Source organism: Hyaena hyaena, unplaced genomic scaffold, assembly GCF_003009895.1.
Source record: "Hyaena hyaena isolate Hyena2069 unplaced genomic scaffold, ASM300989v1 scaffold_361, whole genome shotgun sequence".
Taxonomy (NCBI): Eukaryota; Metazoa; Chordata; class Mammalia; order Carnivora; family Hyaenidae; genus Hyaena; species Hyaena hyaena.
Window position 1 is genome coordinate 808,858 of NW_024080991.1, and position 15,927 is coordinate 824,784.

At 53.1% G+C, this 15,927-nt stretch overlaps 1 protein-coding gene across 1 annotated transcript in view; it reads left to right on the forward strand.

The window, feature by feature from the left end:
- Positions 1 to 15,836, forward strand: part of DUOX1 (dual oxidase 1) — a 31,627-nt gene extending 15,791 nt beyond the window's left edge. The window contains exons 18-33 of the mRNA XM_039250069.1: positions 520 to 745; positions 1,013 to 1,106; positions 1,375 to 1,550; positions 3,687 to 3,756; positions 4,191 to 4,316; positions 4,915 to 5,093; positions 5,222 to 5,452; positions 6,002 to 6,101; positions 6,356 to 6,405; positions 7,832 to 7,959; positions 11,656 to 11,809; positions 12,241 to 12,473; positions 12,707 to 12,865; positions 14,143 to 14,298; positions 14,407 to 14,535; positions 15,193 to 15,836. Of these exons, the coding sequence (XP_039106000.1) occupies positions 520 to 745; positions 1,013 to 1,106; positions 1,375 to 1,550; positions 3,687 to 3,756; positions 4,191 to 4,316; positions 4,915 to 5,093; positions 5,222 to 5,452; positions 6,002 to 6,101; positions 6,356 to 6,405; positions 7,832 to 7,959; positions 11,656 to 11,809; positions 12,241 to 12,473; positions 12,707 to 12,865; positions 14,143 to 14,298; positions 14,407 to 14,535; positions 15,193 to 15,315 (2,334 nt within the window). The 3' untranslated portion in view covers positions 15,316 to 15,836. The remainder of the gene's footprint in view (positions 1 to 519; positions 746 to 1,012; positions 1,107 to 1,374; positions 1,551 to 3,686; positions 3,757 to 4,190; positions 4,317 to 4,914; positions 5,094 to 5,221; positions 5,453 to 6,001; positions 6,102 to 6,355; positions 6,406 to 7,831; positions 7,960 to 11,655; positions 11,810 to 12,240; positions 12,474 to 12,706; positions 12,866 to 14,142; positions 14,299 to 14,406; positions 14,536 to 15,192) is intronic.
- The last annotated feature ends 91 nt before the right edge of the window (positions 15,837 to 15,927 follow it).

Below are 15,927 nucleotides of genomic sequence, written 5' to 3' on the forward strand. Positions count from 1 at the left end.
TTTTCTCAGTGAAAACTCTGTAAACTACCACTGACCATGGGTCAGTTGACTCTGAGGATATGGTGATGTCTCAGGAATTCTAAAGGGACGACTGTGACCTGGCCTGGAAGGGGCTAGGAAAGGGGAAGCTGCCAGCAAATAAGGTCACTCCTGCCTTTTAGCCTGCCCCATTTTCTCTGTGCGTTTACTTCTGTCTGTGTCTCTACGCACTTGGAAGAACAGGGTGGTCCACAACTTCTGAGTTTTCTTGTGCTCAGGTCAAGACAGACCTGAGACCTCTCAGTCCCAATCCTAGATCGTCTGCTTGGGTCAAGTGTGCATCCTGGTCTGGTCAGCTAACACAGAGGGTCGGAGCTCCATAGAACAAATGGCCCTGGGGTCCACCTGCAGGGCATGGGGTAGTACTTAGGGGACAGGGTACTGGGCAGATGCCTGGAAAAGGTGGCTCCTAAAAGCCTCAACTAGACCTCAAATCAAGGAAGCCTTGTCTCCTCTCCCTCTGCTGCTGCCCAAGTGCAGGTGCTGGACATCGACCAGGCAGACGCAGGGACCCTGCCCCTGGAATCCTCACAGAAGGTACAGGAGGCCCTGACTTGTGAGCTGAGCAGAGTTGAGTTTGCTGAGTCCCTCGGCCTCAAGCCCCAGGATATGTTTGTGGAGTCCATGTTCTCTCTTGCTGACAAAGATGGCAATGGCTACCTGTCCTTCCGGGAGTTTCTGGACATCCTGGTTGTCTTCATGAAAGGTAGAGGAAAAGGGAGTGGTTGTCCAGGTGAGAGAAGATGGAAGGGGCTGGAGACTGAGGCTGGAGGGTAGCTGACCTGTTAGAGATAGGGAAGTGCTGGGGCCAGGTTTCCAGCCATGGCAGATATCTGGGAGTACCTAGGTAGATGTCAGGAAGCAGCGTGACACTTTGTTGTGCCCAGCAGTGGGTCACACTCGTGAGGCCCCACTGGGATGCCTGGGGTTTAGGCAGTAGTTTGAGGCTCTCATTGTGTCCTCCTTCCCCCAGGCTCTCCTGAGGAAAAGTCTCGTCTCATGTTCCGCATGTATGACTTTGATGGGAATGGTCTCATTTCCAAGGACGAGTTCGTCAGGATGCTGAGGTTGGTCACGTGGGATAGCCAGAAGAGTGGGCCAGGGCAGAGACTGCTGGGGGAAAGGAGTGGGACACAAAGGTGGGAGCTGGAGAGTAAAGAGCAGGGGCCTTCTCCCCCTCCTCCTCCATAGAGCCAAAGACTGGGGGCTTGGAACATGGCCAGCTGGGGCCCTTCCATGTGGGCTCTGAAGGCCTGGTGGGATGGCCATTGGGCTTTCATGTCTAGGCCTCAGGCCTCTTTTCAGGGCCTGATGGCTTCCCTCCCCCAATCCCAGGTCCTTCATCGAGATCTCCAACAACTGCCTGTCCAAGGCCCAGCTGACTGAGGTGGTGGAGTCCATGTTCCGGGAGTCGGGCTTCCAGGACAAGGAGGAGCTCACGTGGGAGGATTTCCACTTCATGCTGCGGGACCACGACAGCGAGCTCCGTTTCACGCAGCTCTGCGTCAGAGGTGGGGCCGGCTGGCCTTAGGGCTGACCTATCCATTAGACACAGCAGGCACAGTGCACAGGGCCGACGTGCTTTTAGGAGCCCACAGAAATGTTTTCATTCTATTTATTCTTTTATAATCAGAAGAATGAATATAGTAATAAAAAGTACGTGACAGTATATCCAGCCTGGATTATATTCTTCTGTATACCAACGTGATTATAAAAAATATTTATACTTTATAAATACATGTATATATACATATGTTTCTTTTCTTTTCTTTTTTTATTTTTTAATGGAGGAAGGGGCCTAGGAAGGCAGCAGTGCCTATGGCCCACAAAAGTCATGATGCAGCTTTGCTCCGGGGGTGGGCAGGGTCAGGGTGGGGTGAGGGACAGCAGATAGAATTCTGCTTCTCCCAGCTCTCTGTGCTTGGTTCCCAGGACAGGGGAACATAGTGTCTCCTTGTAACATTCCTATCCAGGCCATATTCACCTGAACTGGGGTGTCTGGTGGCAGGGGAGTGCTCTGGTTTTGTTTGCCTTTATATGCCTTGGCTGAGTGCTCAGGAAATGTTTGCTTGAGGGCATGGAGACCCACCTCTTCTGTCCTTCCCCCTACTTCCTGTCGCACCTGTGTCTGACTCAGGTGGGTGGGGGCTACAGCCAGGGAGAACAGGAGACTCTTCTGAGGTCTACTCTGAGCTGTTATGGTACCTTCACCTACCTTCACCATTTCTCACTGGGGCATGTTGAGACCAAACCCAGCCCCTCCCAGGATTATGAGAACTTGGGGGAGCTGAGCAGCCCAATTCTAGATCCATGTGGGAGAGAGGTGAGTTAGGCAGCGCACAGCTGGGACTCTGGTCAGGGCTTCACCTGCCCAGGGCAGGAGGAGAGTTGGTGGAGTACACACTCAGCTCCCCTAATTTGTCAGCTTTTCACCTTTTCCAGGCAGCCAGGGTAGTAGCACCTGGACCTGAGGACAGAGCAGGGGCAGGTGCCTGGAAGTGAGCCCAGGCCAGAGTCCCAGGAACATCTAGCCCCTGGGGTGGAGGAGAGGACCAGGCTGGGGGAGTGAGGGTTATGTAGAAGGGTAGTGTTGAGTACTGTTTTGTTTTGCTTTTTATTGTTGTTGTGCCTTGTTGTTTCCTTCAAAGTTTACTCTGAAACATTTTAAATGTACCTACAGAAAAGGAACGAGAATAGCATAAGGAGCATCCCTTTACCATTCACCTAGATTTGCCTTTAGTTATCTTTTTGTCACATTTGCTGTGTGCGGAAATTTGAGGGATAAGCATCTATATTTTGTTTTAAACACTTTGATTTCATTAAATTCAGCTTCATCACTTTTTGCCCTCTGAGCCATAGCACCAGGGTAATTAATCTTAAAGACTGGTTTAGCACTTAGAAGTGATCTGGAGATTCTCAGGCCTCCTATAAGAACTTGGATTTGCAGCTCACTCCTCTACTGCCCCTCTTGCTCAGCCCAGACAGAGAAGAATGGGTTGCTCGTGGGAGAGTCTTTTTCCCCTGGCATTTTATTATGAACACTTTTTCAGTTTATTTATTTATTTATTTATTTTGAGAGAATGTGAGCAGGGTAGGGACAGAGAGAGAGGTGCAAAGCCCGACATGGGGCTCGAACTGATGAACTGTGAGATCATGACCTGAGCCAAAATCAAGAGTCAGATGCTTAACTGATTGAGCCACCCAGGTACCCCTATGAAAATTTTTAAACACAGAAATGTGGAAAGAATTTTATAATGATCTCTATATATGTGCCACCTAAATCTACATTTAACTCTCAGGAGGTTTTAAGCTGGAGGGTTTAAGTAGGGTTTTAGTGGCAGAAAGATCTAGCAGGCACATTGCATACAGTTTCTGAATTCTACCCCATCAGCCTGATACCAGTCCTAGGAGTGGGGCTGAAGGTGGACACGTGTCCAGGGGACAGTGCCTGGCCAACTTTGTTTCAGGCCTTCTCCCTACCCACTCATGGCTAGGTCTAGTTTCCACAGGGGACACAGGCCAGGTCTGGGGCACCCAAAGGCAAGGGTACTGGCCAGGGACCCTCTACAGTGTGGACATGGGGTGGGTACCAGGTCTTCCTGGGTTCTGGGCCCTGAGCCGTCCCCTAGTCCAGCTCTGTGTTGCAGGCATAGAGGTGCCTGAGGTCATCAAGGACCTGTGCCGGCGAGCCTCCTACATCAGAGAGGAAAAGCTCTGGTAAGTCCTCATCTGGGAATGTTGGAGGGAGGGCTGGGGTTGGAGATTTGCCTTTTCTGTCCCCAGAATGCCTGGTATCAGGGACCCCACTAGCACACATAGTGCCTTCATGCAAATTAGAAAAAAGCGCTGCTTACGCTAGGCAGACACAGCCCTGCACAAGGAAGAGCAGAGAGCCTGCTGGATTTCAGCAGTCACCTGCTGCCAGGGTCAGATGCCCTTGTGAGGGGCACAAGGCATGTGTATGTGTGCCCTTGGCTGGGACCTCCAACATCTGAATCATTCTTTCTCTAGGTCTCTGTGGGAATCCTGCTGTCCCCTGCCTGACAGCTCCGACCCTTCCTCAACAGGGTCTCTCTGAAGGCAGACCAGGGACAGCAGAGGACCAAGTGGCTCAGGCAGCCAAGGTCCTCTCTCTCTCCTTTTTGTCCTAGTCCATCCCCCAGAGTGAATGCTCGCTGTCCACGCAGCAATGATGAGGTGGAGTGGACACCACAGAGACTGCAATGCCCCATGGACACAGACCCTCCCCAGGAGATTCGACGGAGGTTTGGCAAGAAGTACGCCTGCTCCTCCCGTTTATTAAGCCCAGGCAGTTCATCCATCCCTCCAGCATGCATACAATGATTACTGGGTGCCAGGCACGGTCCTCGGCACAGGGTTGCTGGCAGGACGAACAATCCATGCCCAAGAAGATCCCAGTCTGACAAGATGGTCTGGCACACTGACCATTACGATGTCCCACTGAGGAATGTTGTAACAGTGGTAAGAACAAGGAGTTTCGGAGCTCAAAGAAGTACTCACCTCTGCCTGGGAAGTCAAGGAAGGCTTCTTGGAGGGGGTGTCTTCTGAGCTTCCAGTAAAGGGTGAGGACAGAGCCAGTGAGAGTGAGGAGCTACAGACTTGGAGGGGAGAGGACTATCTGAGTGTGAGTGGGAACTGGGGTAGAGGGAGGGAGAGCACCTCCTGGGGTGGACTGACCAAGTGACCTCTTGCAAGTCTGCCCCTACTCTGACAGTCCGCTTGAGGAGTGTGATATATATCATTTGGGGTCTGAACCCTGCTTGGTTTGAGCAACTCGATACCCCTTCTCCACTCGGGAGGCGGGCTGCACTAACAGTGGGTCCACAACCAGAGCCAAGACTTCCTGTCTCCCAGGGTGACATCCTTCCAGCCCCTGCTGTTCACGGAGGCTCACCGAGAGAAGTTTCAGCGCAGCCGTCTCCACCAGACCTTGCAGCAGTTCAAGCGCTTTGTGGAGAACTACCGGCGCCACATCGGCTGCGTGGTCGTGTTCTATGCGGTCGCCGGCGGCCTTTTCCTGGAGCGCGCCTACTGTGAGTGCCGGCTGCCCCGGGGGCGGGGCTCCCGCGGGTGCGCCGGGCCTGCTTGAACAAAGGCTGCGGTGGGGGAGGCTCGACCTGCAGGCGGCGCCCTCTCCTCTGCACTGCGACCCCCTTCGCAGACTACGCCTTCGGGGCTCACCACATGGGCATCACGGACACCACCCGCGTGGGCATCATCCTGTCCCGGGGCACGGCCGCCAGCATCTCCTTCATGTTCTCCTACATCCTGCTCACCATGTGCCGCAACCTCATCACCTTCCTGCGCGAGACCTTCCTCAACCGCTACATACCCTTCGACGCTGCCGTGGACTTCCATCGTCTCATTGCCTTCACTGCTATCGTTCTCACAGGCAGGACTTGGGGGTTCCAGGGTTCTTGTCTCTGTTCTCCTGCCCCCTGCTGGCTTCCCCTCCTCTGAGAGCCCCTCCTCTCTCTCTGGGCTTAACTTGAGTATAAACCCTAAAAGTCCTCAGAAGGGTGGAGCCAGCCCAGCAGTGGTGTGAAATAACCCCAGGGGCCACTCATTGCCCCTTCCCATGTTTTCAGAGCCACCTCACCAGCCTCCAGCAGACAAGTTAACAACACCCCAGAACGAGTCCACATAGTGTATGATCTCTCCCAGTTTTCATGTTGTAAAGCACACACAGAGAGAAACCAAAAGATAGAACTTCAAACTCTTGTGGCTGTGTTCGTGGATGGTGTATATGGGGCATGGGAGTGGGTTTTGGGGCGGGGGAGGAACAGGAGGTTGATTAGAGATCAAAAGTACAGATTCCCTAGGGTCCTTTTCCAGGCCGGCAACTCTGGGTGGCTGGAGTCCTTCATCTTGGGCTGAATGGGTTGAGCACCCCCACTGGGCTGCCCCCAGGCTCACGCCCACCCTGACTGGTCTTCCTTAGTCTTACACAGCGCAGGCCACGTCGTGAATGTATACCTGTTCTCCATCAGCCCGCTCAGCATCCTCTCCTGCCTCTTCCCTGGCCTCTTCCATGACGATGGGTGAGTGAATGTGTGTGCATGTATGTGTGTCTCAGGGTGTGAGTATCTTTCATGGATGGAAAGAAGCAAATTCTCTTGGCTGAGAGCAGAGTGTCGCCTTCCAGGTTGTAGGACAATGACCAGCCTGTGGAGTCTTGGTCCCCGCTGGGCAGAAAGGGAGACTAGTGGCTGAGTTGGTGTGTTTCCCCTGGAGGATTCTTTCTGGAGATCCCAGACATCTCTCAGCATCCTTCCTTGCTTTTCCTTCTTGACAGGTCTGAGTTTCCCCAGAAGTATTACTGGTGGTTCTTCCAGACTGTGCCAGGTGAGTGCCCTCCCTGTTTTGAATTTCTGGTCTGGCTCTGAGCTCCGGGCTCTGGGTTCTGTCTGTCATGAGGCAGCCCAGTAGCACTCACTCGGCTCTCACATGGTGAGCCAGGCTTTTCTCTGGTGCTAAGGACTCTCCTGGGCAGTAGGAGCCTCTGCTATCCAGTCCTTCTCTTGGGAGCTTGGCTGGGCTGCAGCCTCAACTCTGAAGTTCTTCCCTCTGTGGAATGGGAGTGGATCCCCTCACCTCCCACCCGGGGATACACAACCTACCATGACCGTGGCTCTGCCACTGAGGAGTGCTGTGCCCAGCTGTATGGCGGAGAGACAGGGCTCATTGTCAAACTAGGCAGAACCCCCCATTCCTTGTAGTCTTCTTGACAAGGGCTGCTTAGGGGCATATTCCTAACTCCTCATAATCACCCATTTTAGAACTATTAGCTGTGAATCTATTCAAAAGCTTCTTGAACCTATTTATATTTTGAGTTTATTTCCTCTTTGGGGGTAACACGTTTTCTATACTCATTCCCCTCTGTGAAACACAGCATTTTTTTTAATCCTAAAACGATCCGCTTTGAACTTCAGAGTGCTTGCTAATTCCTGCACACTGGGATTTAGTGGATAAGGCTGTTTTTATGTGCTCCTCTCTATTCAGGTCTTTACAGGCTTTGGTTAGATCTCTTCTTAACCTCTGCTTTTCCATACTACAGGGCTCTAATCTTCCTAATTTCTGCCTCTCTCCTCCTTAATCACTTAAGGGGCCATTCTCTAGCCCTACACTTCCATCCTGAATCTCATGTTACCCTCTCTTGTACCCCAGGCCTGGGACCTCCTGTCGGGTGGGGGGTGCTCCCACCAACTCTGGGCTGAGCCCAGAGGCCTCTGGTGGTCGCACTTACTCACTAATGGTGCCAGTGCTCATGCTGTGGGAGCCAAGTGTGATGGTACAGGGTACAGGGACGCAGACCAAGCCTGGACTCCACGGGGGCAGGGCCTGCAATGTCCAGAGTCTGACCTAGGCCAGAGTAGATGCCCCATGCATTCATTCATTCATGCATTCATTCATTCATTCATTCAGCACACACTTATATAAGGCCCACAGGGGGCCAAGGCCTACAGTAGGCACTAGGATTCAGTGGTGAACTGGCAGCCTGGTCCCTGTTCTTATAGGCCTGAAAGTTGGGAAGCGACAGACATAACTGACACAGTTACTTAAAAAATAACAGTCATGACAAGATCTATGAGGGAAGGGCAGAGTCTGTTGAACTAAAAGGCACCTGTGATCAGCAGTGTGCGGAGAGAACAGAGAAGCCTGTGCTTCCGTTCCCCTTACCCAGAGCAGTGAAGTGGAAAGGGGACCCTGATCCATGGCAGCCTCAGAATGACCCTGCTCCTCTGTTCTTCACCCCGTGTTCATTTTGCAGGCCTCACGGGGGTTGTGCTTCTCCTGGTCCTGGCCATCATGTACGTCTTCGCCTCCCACCACTTCCGCCGCCACAGCTTCCGGGGCTTCTGGCTGACCCACCACCTCTACATCCTCCTTTATGTGCTGGTGAGGGCTATCATGGTCTTGGCAGGGTGATCCCAGGGAGGCAGTCAGGACTGAGACATCAGTTTTCCACCCCCTTAGTTATTTGAAGACTCCTCTTGGCTTCTCACTTCAAGGCTGGAGATTATAGTGTGGGGCTCTCCAGCAGACTGACCCCTATCAGCACTTGGAAGATGGGTACCCAACATGGGTTTTACAGTATTAGTCCTACCAGGCTGGTCTACATTTCTTGCAGACACCCCCACATCGTTTCTGCCCAGCCACCACTTCTGGTGCCTGGTTTGGGCTCCTGGGTGGACTTCCTACACTGGAGAGAGAAGCTTTTCTGAATTTGGATTTGCCACTTTTGTTCTGATCCTGTTTTCTGGGGTATAGCACCCCACCCAGCTAAGTGCCACCTGTACAGTTAAGGAACTTGCTCAGAATGTCTTCACTTGGACTGTTGATAGAATGGATTTTTAAGACTGCCTGTTCTCTTTCCTTCTCCTTAACCTAGGCCCCTGCCCCCCTTCCTTCACATTCCCTCTCTTCTCTTGTCCCGTTCTCTTTACCTTCCCTGGGTTTGCCGTCACTTGCATCAGCTAGTTAGTTCCATAGTGGATTCTGATCTATGACTGCGTCGTGGCTCTGGTTGGCCTGCCTTTCTCGTGGACACAGGCAGTTCCCTAAAGCGCACCCTGAGGGTCTCGCTGAGAAGCTAAGCTAAGTTCCAAGGCCCCAGTGTCCCCACTAATGATAGCTTGGCTGCCAGCATTCAAGAAGTACAGAGCCCACATGGCCACCATCTGTCATCTGGCTCGAGGCAGAAGTGCACACAGGAGTCTCCCTTGTCCTGAGACAGAGGGAGAGTTCATTACTGCCTGGGTCAGGCGGGCACCTGTGGGCTGCCCTCCCTCCTCCAAGGCGCAGTTCTGTCCTCACTGATTGGAAAGGTCTGTTTCCATGTTGCCTGAGGCTCAGCACTTCATGGTTGTGAAGATGACTACCCAGCCTTGGCTTAGGTTGTTTCCTAGAACTGATGATGTTTATTTCCAGAGAAATCTCTGCCTTCTTTGAAAGCTGAGGCTAATTTATTCCTTCCTCCCCACCCCTGCTAGGGTGGATCCCGAGCATCCAGAGTTACTGTATCTGTTGGGGGTGGAGATGAAATTCTTGTTTCTGGTGAAGCAGCACCATCTTTGAACTAGACGGGAGACCAAGAGGAGTGGCCAGGTCACACTGGCTCCCTGACACCAAGACCCCTTTCTGACTTATCCCTGGGTTTTGGGGATCACTGGGGTTCCTGCCAGCAGGGAAGTCAGCAGCTCAGAAAGGTTCAGGTCCCTCTGCTGGGCAATCCTAGTGCTGGCCACTAGGGAGAGTCTCACCTGGAGGGATATCTGGGCCAAAATTCCTGCTTCCTTCCCATTTATCCCTTGTGCGACCATTTGACTACAGGCAGAAAGAGAAGTCATAAGTAAAGGGACCCAGTGTGGAGCAGACCCTGCAGAAGGATGTCCAGGCTCCTGCTCCAGGCTAAAGAGGGCAGGGCTAGCACAGCAGAAGCTGAGCTGGCGGCAGCTCTCCTGGTTCATCAGCCAACCATGGTCTGCAACAGCTTTGTGGTTTAAAAGTAGAGCCAACACAAAATGGGATGTATAAACAGAGGAATATGAGGTCACCCTCACATTGTTCTCAGCCTGGTTGGATGATGCTTAGAAAGCCTTGGGGGTGGGCGTGGGCTCTGTAATGAGAGAAGAACTTAAGGAAACCAGAGCCAGTTCATAGGAGAGCCCACAGAGGTTTAAGTTAGTCCTGTGGGCGAATGCCCAGGAATTCAGGAACACTGAGCTGGGGAAAGGGAGAGCTGAATGAGGAACCAGAGTTCAGTTTAACAGTTTAACTAGACCTTCTCGAAGGTCTAGTATGTGCTAGTTTGGTGTAAGTCCAGTGTAGCCTAGTGCCCTCAGGAACTTGGGATTTGCTGCAGAGATAAGTGCCATGCACTTGAAATGATTAACATAAGCAGACAATATAGGACTAATTGCTGAGCTGAGTGTTCCAGTGAGTTACATACAGTAGCTCACTGAAGGGAGTTTCATTTGGACCAAACTGGTTAGGGAAGACTTTGGGGAGAACATGGGACTTGAGTCAAGCCTTAGGGAGAGGTAAGCTAAGATTTGACAGGGCAGAGTGGAATCCAAAGAGCATTCCAGGTAGAGGAAAGGGCACAAGCGCTGGTGCAGAGGTGGAAATGATGATAGAATATTCAGGGCACAGAGGGGACAGGCCTTGCTGTGGATGGCCCTAGGGAATTAGGCGGTAGCAGGACATGGTAGACCTGTGCGGACTGCAGTTGCCGCTGGGGGCTGGGGCTCAGCTGACTGGCCATGCCACAGGGGAGAGCACAGAAGAGGGCAGAGAGTGAGAAAGTCAGGTTTGGGCAGCATGCAGGATCGGGGGTGGGAGAAGGAACAGAGGGCCAGTGGAGGAGATGGAAAGTGAGTGGCCTGAGAACCCCAGGACAGCGTTGTTGCAGAATTGGGGGTGGGGGGAGGTGGTTGCTAGTGCCACAGACTGCCAGTGGTGGGAGCAGCTGAAAGGAGACCTTGGGGTCTGACCATTCATGGGGCCAGTGAGCCCTCAGTGAGCAGGTCCTGAGAAGAGGAGGAAGCAGGAGCCAAACGGACCAGACTTAGGAGCAAGCAGATGGGAAGAATGGGGGCAAGTAGTGTCCGACCTTGTCAGACTAGCTTGTTGGGGAAAGGAGCAGAGGTAGACAATACCTGTCAGTTACTTCATGGAAAGGGAGGACTGGTTAGGGAGTCTCTAAAGGGAGAAGATAAATTAGGGGAACTCCTTTCACTGAATCAGCAGTTATTAAGCGTCTACTGTGTGCCAAGCAGAAGCTGCCAAAATCTCAGAGTGTAATGGCAAAAAAAAAAACAAAAACAAAAAAACAAAAAAAAAACCAGACACTACCTTCCCCACAGTCTGGGGAGCAGGTGGGGGAGTTGGTGGGGGGAGAAAATTAGTGTGGATGATGATGAGTGCCCTGAAAAGAGCTGACTGGGAGATAAGATAGGGAAGACTGAGGGAAGGTCCAAAGAGGTAGCGTTTCTGCTGAGACCTGAAAAATGAGATGGAGGCAGCCATGGGAAGAATCATAGGAGCCATGGGAGAGGGAACAGTGGGTGCAACAGTCCTGAAGCAGAAAGGATTTGCTGTGTTTGAAGAACAGGGAGGAGGAAGTACTGGCAGGCAGAGGCCAGAGCATCTCAAGGTTTTGTGGTGTAAAGGAAAGTCCACTAAGGCTTTTAAAGCTGGAATGGCAGGATAGAATGAACTTTGAAATGTCACACTGGCTGATTTGAAGAGACTGGGTCACAGTGGGGAACCCTAGTAGAAGACCAGTTAGGAGGCTACTGCAGGAAGAGTGGGTGACAGTCAAAGTTGGTGGTTTAGGATGGTGCCAGGAAGGGGCAAGTAGTCTCTTTCATCATGGATGCTCTGCAGGATGGGGCTGGGGTTGGGAGTGGTTAGATTTGGGAAGCTGAAGGGAGCCTAGTACCTGGAGAGGTGGGGATGGAATGAGCCCTGGGGAGGGGAGGGTAGGGGGAGGTAGGGGGAGTGGAGGATGCAAGGGGCTAAGGGCCAAGTTAGCCAGAGACACCCTTGTGGGTATGGCTTGGTCTGAGCTATATTCTTCATTCTTTCCAGCTCATCATCCATGGCAGCTTTGGCCTGATCCAGCTGCCTCGTTTCCACATCTTCTTCCTGGTCCCGGCACTAATCTATGTGGGGGACAAGCTGGTAAGCCTGAGCCGGAAGAAGGTGGAGATCAGCGTGGTGAAGGCGGAGCTGCTGCCTTCAGGTACCAGCCTTTAGGCTGTCCAGGGGCCAGCTGGGTGGTACTGAGGAAGCAGATGGGGAGTTGGGGATGGGAGGCAGAGCCTGGACCTTGCAATCTCCTGGCCTGGCCAGTGGAATTGGCAAGGGCCTTGAGACAGCAGTGACGAGGGAACTGGCAGGAGCAGCTCGTTGCCAGGGGACCTGAGCCTCTCTCACAGCAGAGAGAAGAGGACCCAGGCCAGGTGGCTCCTTTCCCTGCTGACCACCAGCACCAGTGCTGCATAGCCCCTCCTCAGGGTGGACGTGGCTCAAGGGGAGTAAAGCCTTCTGAGGGGGTGGCCTTCCTTGTCATATTCCCTAGGCAGAGCTGAGGCTTCAGGTGGGGGAACTCTCTGGAGGCCACAGTGTTGCTAGGCCCTGGACAGCAGCCTCCTGCCCACTTCTTTCCTTCAGGAGTGACCCACCTGCAGTTCCAGCGGCCTCAAGGCTTTGAATACAAGTCAGGACAGTGGGTGCAGATCGCCTGCTTGGCTCTGGGGACCACAGAATACCACCCCTTCACACTGACTTCTGCGCCCCATGAGGACACACTCAGCCTGCACATCCGGGCAGTGGGGCCCTGGACCACTCGCCTCAGGGAGATCTACTCACCTCCAAGGGGAGATGGCTGTGCCAGATACCCAAAGGTGACCAGACCTGGGCCATATGTGCTACATGCCCCCACATCCCTTCAGCAGGCCTTGGCCCTGCAGCCCCAGACTCCCCACTGTGTCCCTCCCTTCCCCCAATCCAGAGACTGGTTGTTCCCAGTAATGCCACAGTACTGGCTTTCCCTTCACTTCTGTCTCTACTGCCTCCCATTTCCAGCTTCAGAACTATGGTGATGGTGGAGTCTAACTCAAACCCACTCCTCTTGCAGCTGTACCTCGATGGACCATTTGGAGAGGGCCACCAGGAGTGGCATAAGTTTGAGGTGTCAGTGCTGGTGGGAGGGGGCATTGGGGTCACCCCCTTTGCCTCCATCCTCAAAGACCTGGTGTTCAAGTCATCAGTCAGCTGCCAAGTGTTCTGTAAGAAGGTGAGTGCCCCTCCTCCTGCCAACCCTTGTCCTCTGCTCCCGATCACTGGATCCATCTCTGTCTCTCTCTCCTGCCTCTGTTTTTGGCCTGATCTGGACAAGGCCAAGTTGGCCTGCCCCAGAGGGATCAGGATATTCCCAAACCCTAAAGAACAGAGTTGGAGAGGGATAAAAAAAACCCATTCCCTCTTATAGAAGAGGCCAGCACTTGAAGGAAGCATTGCAAGTGGGGAGAATGAAGGGCACACTTAGGGTGAGGCAAAAGTGAAACTGGCTCTGCTTTCAAGAGGAAAAGGAGGGGAGGTGGCAAGGCAGGGCTGGTGGGCTGGGTTGGCTCCAGGAACACAGCCCAGGCCCTTAGGCCCCCTCCATACCGGGTCCCTTCACCCCAGCCTGGACCTGGTAGCAGGCCCCTTCTTGTCTCTCTGGGCCTGGCGGGTGAGTCAGGGGCGCAGGAATGCAGCGGGCAGAGGCCCAGCCCATATGCTGTCAGCATTTAGAGGGTGATAGGCAGTTCCCCTTCTCCTCTGTTGTGCCAGCTCTGGCTCAGTTTCTTTTTTTGTTGTTGTTTAATGTTTATTCATTTCTGAGAGAGGGGTGGGGGGAGGCGGAGAGAGAGAGGGACCCAGACAGCACAGAGCCTGATGTGGGGCTTGAACCCACAAACTGTGAGATCATGATCTGAGCCAAAGTCAGATGCTTAACTGACTGAGCCACCTAGGCGCCCCTCTGTCTCTGCCTCTGCTTCTTAACCCAACACAGCCTGTCTTCATCCTCTTCAGAAATTGGAGATGGGTCCCTCCATGGCAGCTTCCATCCCCCCGGTGTCTCTTTGAGCCCACTCCCATCTACTCCAGGCAGCCAGCTGGGTCTTTCCTAAGGCTGTTCTGTGACATGCTCCTCAGTGGGACCATATCCCTCTGGGCTAGGTTTGACTGGGAGCCTAGCAGCCGGAAGAGGGCCCATTGGAGGGAGTGGCAAGTCCAGCTCAGTGTGAAGAAGCTGCTTCCTACCCCATCAGAACTTTAGCTCACTTGGCAAGTGTCCTTTTCCATCACCCCAGATTACCATTCTCTTCAGCCTCTCTATACCCTGGGGTAACTCCGTCTCTCACCCCAGAACCTGACCCTATGGCCCCACAACACTCCATCTCCCCAGGCTGTCTGGGGAGAGGCACAAGCTGACTGAGACCAGAAGAGTTCTGTTGCTCTGAGGCTCCCTGAGAAATAGGGAGCCTGAGATGAGCCAAGTCCTGAGCTCCAGCAATGCATCCCCAGATCTACTTCATCTGGGTGACACGGACCCAGCGGCAGTTTGAGTGGCTGGCTGACATCATCCGGGAGGTGGAGGAGAATGACTGCCAGGACCTGGTGTCCGTGCACATCTACATCACCCAGCTGGCTGAGAAGTTTGACCTCAGGACCACCATGCTGGTAGGCCAGGGCCGGCCAGGCAGGGTGGGTATGTGGGCCACCATCTAGACTAAGAGCCGCCCCTGGCTGTGTGTGGCTGTGACATTCCTCCTCTCCTCCCTCTCCCAGTACATCTGTGAGCGGCACTTCCAGAAGGTGCTGAACCGGAGTCTGTTCACGGGCCTGCGCTCCATCACCCACTTTGGCCGCCCCCCCTTCGAGGCCTTTTTCAAGTCCCTGCAGGAGGTCCACCCGCAGGTCAGTACCACCCCATATCAAGGTTCTCCTGGCCTTTATCATCTGAGGTCTGAGCAAACCTCTCGTACCAGCTCCATGAGGGAAGGAATTGACTTCTGGAGAGAACTCATCACCTGGGAGATAAGTGGGGTTAATGAAATGGAAAAAAAGTAGGGGTTACTCTGAGGGGCTAAGGGAAGAGGCAGGTGACAGGGACTTACCACTTCTGAGGCCATGATGCCTATCCACAAGGAACACCTCAATGACTGAGCTAGTCCTTACCATAAACTCAGAGCTACTTACCCTTACCACTAATACTGAGCCAGCCCTCACCTGGACACTGAGTTAACCTTTACCATGAACATTGGGTTAGCCCTCAGTGAAACACTGAGCTATCCTTTAATTTGAACATTGATTAACCTAGCCCCTGATCTTGCACCTGAAGCTGACAAATGCCTTGGAGGGGGTGGAGGTTGGACCCACAGAAAACAAGTCTGTCAAAACTGAGCTAGACTTAAAAACACTGAGCCAGCCCTCACCACGAATCGTACAAAGTGAACCTTTATAAGAAACACGGAAGGAGCCCTCACCATGGACTCTTGCTGGTCTTCAGCATGAAAACTGAGCTAGCCCTCCATCTGGATACTGAGCTAGCCTTCACGTTTCCCCCCCCAACAGGTCCGGAAGATTGGGGTGTTTAGCTGTGGCCCCCCTGGCATGACCAAGAATGTGGAAAAGGCCTGTCAGCTCATCAACAAGCAGGACCGGACTCATTTCTCTCACCATTATGAGAACTTTTAGGCCCCTGCCCAGGGGCTCTGCCCACTGCCCAGCTGAGCAGAGATTTTGGCCCACACCTCACTCTGTACTTCCTGTTTCTGGCTCCCCCAGCCTTCTCCCCCCATTCCTGCCTCCCATCCTTAGTCCAAGTGGCCATGGTCAGTCACACCACATGGGTTCAGACCATATGAGTCTAGAATGTCTCAGCCTGGAGAAGTGGGAGGCATTGTCTGGGAAACAGAGGTTGGGAGGTAGGAGAGCTATTACTGCTTTGAGGCAAATTGACACCTCTTCTTCCAAACTAAGAAAAAGCTTCAAAAGACTGGAGCTGATAAGCAGTGTTTATATGTATAAGGGGGCTGTGAGCCTAAGGATGAAGTAAGAGCACAGATGCTGGTACTTTGTGACTCTTCCCCCCAAGCCCCCCTTCCTCTGGGGCTCCCCACTGTCAAAAGGGCTGGCAAATGCCTTGGAGGGCATAGAGACTGGAGCTGCAAAGAGAAATTTACAGGAACCCCTGAGCTTCTCTCCCCAGTTTTTAAACATGCACTATAGTCAGAACCCAGTCCAGTATCTATGTAGTGCTCCTCAGCCCTTCTCTCTTCTTCCTACTGAAGTAGTCTCCTTACGAAT